Source organism: Henckelia pumila, chromosome 3 (assembly GCF_033568475.1).
Source record: "Henckelia pumila isolate YLH828 chromosome 3, ASM3356847v2, whole genome shotgun sequence".
NCBI lineage: Eukaryota > Viridiplantae > Streptophyta > Magnoliopsida > Lamiales > Gesneriaceae > Henckelia > Henckelia pumila.
The window spans coordinates 41,007,169-41,016,835 of NC_133122.1; the positions used below are offsets into that span (position 1 = coordinate 41,007,169).

General features: G+C 35.7%; 1 protein-coding gene across 1 annotated transcript; it reads left to right on the forward strand.

Moving 5' to 3' along the window:
* Positions 1 to 247: 247 nt before the first annotated feature.
* On the forward strand, positions 248 to 3,840 carry LOC140892115 (uncharacterized). The gene is made up of 5 exons (XM_073300863.1): positions 248 to 664; positions 2,131 to 2,427; positions 2,525 to 2,740; positions 3,090 to 3,218; positions 3,444 to 3,840. The coding sequence occupies exons 1-5, from the start codon at positions 404 to 406 to the stop codon at positions 3,651 to 3,653; spliced, it is 1,113 nt and encodes a 370-aa protein (XP_073156964.1). The 5' UTR covers positions 248 to 403; the 3' UTR covers positions 3,654 to 3,840.
* Positions 3,841 to 9,667: the final 5,827 nt, after the last annotated feature.

The window sequence follows — 9,667 nt, forward strand, 5'->3', positions numbered from 1 at the left end:
TTACCCACACAACGCTTGTGCTCAGTAACTATTAATATATTAATGGAACAAAACAACTTTACATTTTACTCCATTTTTTTTTTTTTTTTTTTTTTTTTTTTTTTTTTTTTTTGGTTTAACTACAAATTTCTTGGACGCACCAAATTCTCCACATTTATGGTATGCAAAGTTGCAAACCAAACAAGCCCCCCTGGTCGGTTACCTCATTTTTCCTTATATAATAACTGCAAAAAGAACAAATGAACGAACTATCACAGACAAAACTGAGCGAAGAAAGAAAAGAGGGGGGAAAAGTTCTGAAATCACGAGAAACCCACCAAAAAAGAGGGAATCGAAGACCCTTTAATCTCCAAAACATTCAAGGAAAAAGTTTGTGGTGTTGTTGGGTCTTAATTATCTCGACATGCACAACAACAATCACATCGGCGCAATGAAGGAGAAAAGTAGCACTCAAGAGGTTGTGGACGGCTCAGATATAATGGAGTTAGTTGAGAATGAGAGGGTTTTCGGTAAGTTTGTGGACCACAAGTTTCAAGAACTGGATGGTGATGGTGATGGGAAGCTTTCTGTGAAGGAACTGCAGCCTGCAGTTGCGGATATTGGCTCTGCTCTTGGGTTGCCTGCTCAGGGAACTTCTACTGACTCTGACCATATTTACACTGAGGTTTCTCCTTTCATTTTATCACTTCTTTTTCGTTGATGCTGATTTCTGGGTATCATGGAGGTGTGGTCAAATTGTTAGAAACTTTAATTTTGACTGTCATTGATGATGTTTTGGTTTATTCAGTGTTATCCTGGTGTATTTTGATGTTTAGTTCACAAAGTATTTATTTTGTTCTAATTCGTACTCTTACACAGTTCATAGACACTCAAAAGGTAGACTATGAAGACTGTCGAGATATAGTCTGTTCTTTAACGGTTTGTATTTTGGATTTGTTTCATTCATGTTGTGGTAGGATACGGAAATGTGGCAAGTTGAATGGGATTCCCTGCTTTGTTTTGGCTGATTCGATGGGAATGGTGTTATCCTAGTGTATTTCGACCTTTCATTCAGTGTTCTAAAATGGGTACACGGTAGTAGGGCGGCCACGCACCGCCTTGGTGCCTAGGTGGTCTAGACGGCTCTCTTTAGAATACTGGTTTTATACTTTTATTGTTGACTGGTATTTGGTGAACAACAAGATTAAATTTATATGGGCTTTGCCTAATCAAAATTGGAGGGGGGAAAAAATGAACTAGCCTCAGAATGATTTTGAACATATGGAAACTAAATCTTGAAATTTTACTTCAACCGGAGAGTAGAGTGGAGAAAGTTTCATTTTTTCAGGTACTTCAGTTTTTGTCTGCATTCTGAAAGACAATTTTTTTTTTTTTGTTAAATTACCTTCATTTTCTTAATTGATCAAACTTAGGCTAGGTGAATTGATGATCTGTGTATATTGTCTTATTTTATCCAGGGCCTCTTGTAGTTAATTTAACTGATCTCATCTGATTGACTTTGATGTATCAAGATACATACGTGTCCTTCATTAAAAGTATTTAAATCCATTGATTACGTTACTTTATTACTCTTTGACTTTGTTAGTAAATGGACCTCAAGAAGTCAGAATCAGCAATTAAAATGACATGGAATATACGTGTAGCTTATTTCTTACATCTTCGGGTGTGCTTTGGTGTAATATATTTATAAATGTTACGTGGTATAGAAATGTTTGAACTCAAATGAGTTGTATTTGTCTAGATGGGGCAACGTCTAGTGATGTAAATCATATTTTTATTGCAAAGGATGAACTGATGACATGCATTAATTTTTTAAAATTCTCTCGACCTTTTGGAATTCGGACCACTATCTAGTGTTTTCCTTCTTACTTTTGTTTGATTAAATGCATAGAACTTTGTGAAAAATGATTTTAATGTAACAATAGGACATATGGATGTAAGATTAACTCGAGATAGCGCATGAGCCTGTCGAAATCGTTTGACTGTTGAACTGAAAGTGTATTCATGTTATCTAAAGTTGCAAGAATTAAGAATGCTCTCCTGCCTAGACCGTGTTAGTGGTTTTGGCTTATATTTTACCATGTAAACTTTTCAAAGAAAATTAAAATCACTGCTTGTGATACCATTCAGGTTCTCAACGAATTCACGGACGGTAAACATAAAAAAATAAGCAAGACCAAGTTTAAAGCGGTTCTGTCAGATATCCTTGTGGGCATGGCTACTGGTTTAAAACGAGACCCTGTTGTTATTCTTCGAATTGATGGCGAGGAGCTTCGTGCATTTGTTGCTAGTCCAACTTTTGAACCGGAGATGATATCTATATTTTCTGAGATTGACTTGCCTAATGGATCACTCAAAGATTATGTTACTAAAGCTTTTCAGAAACTTTCGATTGACCATGGAATGCCTCCTTCCACTGATCATTGGGTACATTCTCCCTTTCAATCTTTATTTAATTTTACAACAAAATCAAAGGCCATTGCTAACTTTCCATATACCAGTATTAAGATAATTCTTTTTGTAGGTCATGTGTGACATCGTGGAGCCAGCACTCCAATCACTTGGCGGTATATTTGAGCAGCCAGTTTCACAGGAGACATTTTTTGCTGCATTTCAAAGATCTGTGGAGGGTGTCTCACGAATTCTCAAGGAGAAACCGGTAATTGTTGCTCACAGCCAGAATGCATTTGACGGGAGTGGTATCAGGAGTCTTATGGCGAACAAATTCGAGTTAGATAAGGTAACGTTCATAGTTTAACAACTACTAGATATTTAGTCACACAATGAGTCAGTGCTGCATATTGCTTAGTTTGAAAGATTATCATTCATGCTATTAATCTATCAACATTTTGGAAAAGTATTCATTGGTTTATTGTAGTGTATTCAAATAATAATAATAAAATATAAAAAGATCAACATAAACACATACTTCTAATGCATGCATTTCGGGAGATCCCATGGACTTTTAGTGGTTAACATCCTTCTATTGCAGCTTCTTGAAATTTTTTGGTTATATACAATTCCTATTTTGAAATACGTTTGATATCCCCCTTTAATAGACTTAACATCTCTGCACTTACTTCATGCAGGCATTGGAAATTGCTTTAAAAAATATACCCAAAGATCGCAACGGGAAACTTTCGAAGGACTTCTTAAATGTTGCTCTGGATGTTTTGGCCTCCTCGGCTGGATTGCCTCCGTTCGGGGCTGTTCAAGAGGTAATTTTTTGCCTTCTTAATCTTTCATATGTCAAGTGAAGTGTATCATGCTAGAATTTCAACTGATGGCCATTGAATTTTCAAACGATCAAATTTACACACCGCAGATTGCATTGTCTGTTCCAAAGGTTCTGAATAGACTCGTGCGACACTTACCATTTACCTAATCTAGACATAATCTAGTACAGGCAATAACAAAATTCTATGTTCTTTCTGTGTTTTCAGGTGGATGATATTACGATTGAAGCTCTGAAAATGTTCAATGCTAATGACGGGAAGACGGTGAAAGAAGACGAGTTCAAGAAAATAATAAGAGAGGTTCTTGGGAGCATCATGCTGCAGTTGGAAGGCAACCCTGTTTCGGTGTCTGTGAACTCGGTCGTGCACGAGCCGGTGGAGTCTTCCTCCACGCTCCTGCCCGCGTCGAGACCATAGGCTGCTATGTATATTTATATATATATATATATATATATATATCATAAATGGGAAGGAAGCCAAAGAAAGACAGAGACTTGTATGGTTGTTTGAGTGAAATACTTACTAGTATGTAGTTTCTTCGGAAATGTGACAAAAATAATGATGTAACGAGACGACAATGCCAATGAAAATATATTTGGATTTAATATAATTTATGTAAAAGTATATTTTTTTATTGTATACGATATTTACTATAATTTTGACATAACATTATTCAATAAAGAAATCCGTGTCATACAATTGTTTTTTATTCATAAATCATAAAATTTATGGGCAAATTATTTTAAACTTCCCACTATCAAACTTCTCCTTTAACTTAACTTCTTATCCACCACTTTCTTTATTTTCATTCTCTAGTTGTCCCCTTTTTGAATTAAAAAATTAATTAAAACTAATTCTTTGTATGTGGCTTTGTTATATCTATCGAATCAGTCCCGGTCATGCAAGACTATCAGTTACGCAAGGTTTTCAGTCGATATACTCCGGATTTGGGTCCAACATGCTTCCGTAATATGAATTGAATTTAAATATCTCTTTGACCATAATGTCGTCGGGTCATACCTGCCGAGTTTTACGAAGTGCTCCTCACACTCCAACCACGCAGATATATAAATTTAATTATAAAATATGAGCAAGAAATAACGAGAGATTTATGAAATTTATTCAGACATAATATTATTACATAAATCAAATCCTTTGAAGAGGAGAAGACAACTTGTTTAGCAACTCATAGTAGCCTTGTTCTTGAAATACATAAAATAAAACTTAGTACAATAGAAAGAGAAATATTACAATAATTTATTTGTAAGAAAACTGAAGGAAATGATCGATGCCCTCAGCTTAATCAAATGCCTGTATTTATAGCTGTAGTTCCACTCGTTTCATGGAGAAACTTCAGGGAATCTCACGGCTGTCTTGTATTTCTTTATGCCATTATTGATGACATCTTTTACTAGTGGAGGAGGCAGCTGTCTTGTATTTTTTATGTCATTATTGATGACATCTTTTACTAGTGGAGGAATCACATTCCTGCCACTTTTTTTTGGTTTTATTCTCACATGCCTGCTTTATTGTTGTCGGGGCATCTTTTGCTTTTGAAGTAGGCCCCTGTAAAAACGCATCTTTGGTGGTCCCTGTCCACCTTTGCTTGTCTCGAAAAATTCTTTTCGATCCGTTCGGGGTCTGAAGTTTTTTCCGAATTCCGGCTCCTTCTGGTTTGGACACTCTGGGCAGATGTTCTCTGACCATCTTCCGATATGAGTCATGTTACAAAATTTTCGACGAGTCTCTTTACTCTCCGGCAGCTTGTTGTTCCACAAAAAGTTTCTCTTCTTTTCGAAGAGTTCTTCCGCAAAAGCCGTAGTTTTTCCTGTCATTGTGTTTAACAGGAATGATCCGTTCACAGAATTCTGATAAAATTTGAACGAAAACTTGACCTTGTCCATCTCGGTGAGACAAACCCAAATATCTCATGCCCTTCTGGTTGAAATTTCATTTTCTTCAAAAGTGGACACTAATGGTATTTCTTCAGGTATAGGGTCCTAAATGAATATTTGATTATTCATGTCAGGTCTCCTTAGCTTGATGAAATGAAAGAGCTCGTGTGATCCTTTCCCTGTTGGTTCTGCAGCTGCACTAAAGAAACATAATTCAAGCACATCTCCTCTGGACAAATGGTCGTTATTTTCCATGTTTCTTGGACTTCTTCCTGAATCCATTTCGGTAACTGTGATATCTCCGGGAAGCTTGGTGACGTTGTATAAACTGAGGCCAAGGCTCCAAATTCATACGAGAGCTTTACATCCTTAGGATTGACATTTTTTTTAGCCAAACACTTGGATATATCCCTGCAACATCAATCCTGCAAGTGTTAGGGTTAATTTCACTTCTTGTACTTAATTTCTCCCACCTCTGTTGATAAACCTGAAATGGAGAAATAATAGCTGGATTAGTATCGATCTTAGATTTTTCCTTGTCAGTGTTGGGCCTAAGATTGATCTCTTCCTCTTTTACCTCCGAGGCGGAGGGTTGACTCGATGAGGAATCCTCATCAATTGTTGCTTCATCTAGATCATCAAAAGCTGATGATAGATTAGCACTTGTTTCTTAAGTTTTAGCTTCCTCAACATCTTGTTTTCCAACCGGTGGTTGTATTTCTTATTTTTGTAAAACCAATGGTTTTAGCATATCTTGTTTATGAAAAACCAATGGTTTCTCTATAGCCTTCACAATTGGCCCTTGAATAGCAGCCCATAGTTGTGTTTGAGCTTGCATACATCCTGTAATTCGATTAGATACTTTGATCCGATCAGCTTGTTGTAACCAGCCGGCCATTTATGCCATTTCAGCATTAATGGCCAACTGGTTGAACTCGATTTGAAGCAACCCAAGGTGTTCCCTGAGATGCCTCTGCATTTTCGTGATAGAATCCACGTCACTGCCTTCCATCTCTTGTTAAGAAATCTGCAAGAATATTTTCATGAGATTTAATAATAACAATATCAAAAATATAATTTTGACATAATGTTTGCCATCTTAATAACCTAGCTTTCTCAGGTTTAGATTCAATCTTATTTTTTAGGAAAGCTTTTACCTCGGTGTTATCAACCTTTAGCGTGAATTTTTTAGCAAGTAAAAATAATGGCCATTTTTTGAAAGCCCTTTTAACTGCATAAAATTCCTTTTCGTTGATATGCCATCTGATGGCTTCTGATTCTAAAAAAAGACCGCTACAGTATCTGCATGGTATTTCACCATCTGGAGTGATCTTGGTAAGGATTGTTGTCCACCAATCGTCACTGGAATCCGTAAATAATACCAGATCATCTTCATCTACGGGTATAGACATTTTTGGGAGATTCTTACATATCTAATTTAATTGGTTTACCCCTTCAGTATGGTCCTCGGTCCATATAAAACTAGCATCTTTTTTTAAAAAAGGACTGAACACCTTTCTATACATTGCTAGGTTGTTAATGAACATCCCTGCAAAATTAACTACTCCAAGAAAACTCTGGAGTTGTTTAACGTCTTTGAGTTTATCTGAAAAATTCTTTACCTTTTCCACAATATGGGGTTGTAGAATTATTCCAGTTTCATCAATCTCAATACCAAGGAATTCAATTTTCCTTGTTGTTATGACTGCTTTCTTTTCAGATAAGACCAGTTCTTCTTGTTTACAAATTTTAGAGAAAATCTCTAAGTGTTTAACGTGTTCGTCTATGTTTTTTGATGCTATAAGAATATCATCAATATAAACAAACATAAAGTTAAAATAATCTTTAAAAATGTTATCCATCTTTCTTTGAAATATTTGGGGTGCATTAGCCAATCTCATAGGCATAACTTCCCAAATATAGTGTCCTTGTGGAATAGAGAAGGCTGTGAATTTCTTACTGCCTTCTTCCATTCGAATCTGGTAAAATCCAGACTCACAATCAAATTTTGATAACACTCTAGCATTTCATACACAACTAATTAGGTTTTCTCTACTCGGTATGAAGTACCCATCAAATTCCAGGATTTTATTAATACCTTGGTAGTTAATAACTAACCTGAGTTTCCCTCTTTTTATTTCACCATGATTCCTGACCAGAAATCCTGGGCTGCTATATGATGAAACTCCTTCTTTGATTAGACCAAGGTCCAAATATTCCTTGATAATCATTTTCATATCCCTTTGATCTGTTATGTTCATCGGGATAGGCTTATATCTGACGAATTCATACTCTTTGCCTTCCTTTAGAGTAAGACTGACTTTGAGTTGATTTCTATCCCACCATGCCAAAGGATGCTCGTTGTAACTTTTTTTGAGCCTCTTTTTGACATCTTCAAGGGATACCTTATTTTCTAACTCTATATCTCTGTGATTTAGAGTTACCTTGAGAAGCTCCATATCCTCTTTTTGGAGTTTTTGTTCTGTTGAATATTAACAACATGGTTTTTCCAAACCTTCTTGGATCTTTCATTTTTGGATGAAAAAGTTGTCCTTTATCACAATGCTGGCTGCGAAATATTATCGGCAATTGTAGATAAAAAGCAACTTTGAGTCTTTGAACGATAATTTTATGATCACAAATTGTAGTGAACATAAGTCTTCTTGACTCATTGTCTTGTGTGTACTTCTTAAACATTTGTAAGAAGTTATTTCCTAACAGCATATCAGCTCATGTATCATGAAAATAGATTGGTGGTGTCTTTGCCTTGTACCAAGGTGTTTGACCAACTCCTCCCATAAGGATCTCTGCTTGTTTTATTCCTTTGCAAAGAATTAAAATTCTTAGAGAGAAATCCCGTCCAGCAATTTTTGGCAATTCTTCTTCACATTCTTCAGGGAAGACTCCTCTTTTTGCTGTACAAATTTCTGCTCCCGAGTCAATATAAGCTGCAAAGTATTCAACCTTATATTATTCATACAACATCCCTCTCGGAATGTATATGGAGAAAGGACTTGTTGTCATTTTTTAAAGGGATTACTAAATGGCCTCACCATTTTTAACAGATTGTGTTGTAACTCAGTAATCCGATTAAGACTATTCACCTTTAGTTTTCCCAAGGCCTCAGAAGGTAGAGTATGGTTACTCCTTTCTACTTCTTTGATGCGTCCTACTAAATCATGCTCATAACTTACAAATTTCAACAGTTGCTTCTTCCTCTGTTTGTAAACAGAGTTTTTGAATCTGTTTAAGAGATTGTCCCTTATCCAATTCTCTTGGTTTTCCATCTCGTAGAATTTTTATTGAATCCTCCAAGTGTTTTATTTTGCCATAAACTCTATTCTTTTTTCATGGCGTTTCCATGGTTTATGGTCCTCCAGAAATTCTAGGCCAAAAATGAGCTGATCCACTTCTTTTCCTGGAATTCCACGGATTTTAACTTTCAATTCTCCAATATTTATCACTCCTTGGTAAGTTCCTTTTTCCTGTTGTTGAAAATAGTAAATCGAGTTACAAGGGTACTGGTTCCGATGACTTGTAATTTCGAATACTATTTTTACTTATTTCCATCCTTTTGGAGATCTAAGTTTTCCTATTATAGAAAACTCATTTTCTACTGGTGGAATTTCTTGAATAGGAGATTTGTCCCATCTCCTACTTGTCATTCGGTCTCCTTGGAAAGATAACCTTCGGGGTTCTATTTTAAGGTCTCTGTATAGAACCGGTCTGTCTTGAATTTGAATATGTGTTTCCTGAATTAAAGGAAACTCGATCCTTTCTGGGTATATTGCTTGAGCAACTTTTCTAAAGATTTCTGAAATTTCAATGAACTCATTTCTAATAAATAATTCAGAATTGTGAGTATTAGAAAGATCATATGAAATTTGATATGTAAGAATATGGTCTATTACCTTCCTTCATTAGTCTTTTTTCCTTGAAGTTTTGATGCAACGTCAAGGCTTGACTAAAATCTCTATCAGCTAAATTGTAGGCTATTCTTGGATAAATAACTCCCACAATTTTTCCTGCGCAAAAATTTCCCGAGATAGTTCCTAGAACCGTATCTTGTATATTCTCCATTCTTTTATCGCATACTACGATATCTATGGGTGAATCTATTCCTTCTTTAAAAGTAGCTTTGATCATAATCTGGATTGCTCCAATATGAATCCAAGACATTGTCTTTACTACTTCTGCTTTTAATTTCTGTAATTCCTCTCGAATTTTTTCAAATGGAATTAACTGCATCTCAATTTGATTACTGGTTAATTTCATAGGGATCGCCATTTCTCTTCTGGATACCTTATAAATCAAATTATGTCTTCTTTGTCTTAGCCTTAGGTTTCCTAAGATTCTTTCAACTTGTCCTGCCGAAAATCCTTGGTACTTCTGTAATGTTGGATTTTCTCTCATAATCCTTTGAACCATATTATGAGATATCGTGGTTTGACTAAAGAACCCAGCCAAACTTTCATGTGTTTTATGCCAAAACACTTCCTCTTTACTTTGATTCTGATTCTGACTCATCCTCAGAAA

Bases quoted from the DNA above. Each gene is read 5' to 3' on its own strand.
- LOC140892115 (XM_073300863.1), top strand. From the start codon at position 404: ATGCACAACAACAATCACATCGGCGCAATGAAGGAGAAAAGTAGCACT. The intron at 665-2,130 runs GTTTCTCCTTTC...GATACCATTCAG, and splicing joins CTGACCATATTTACACTGAG to GTTCTCAACGAATTCACGGA. The intron at 2,741-3,089 runs GTAACGTTCATA...TACTTCATGCAG, and splicing joins ACAAATTCGAGTTAGATAAG to GCATTGGAAATTGCTTTAAA.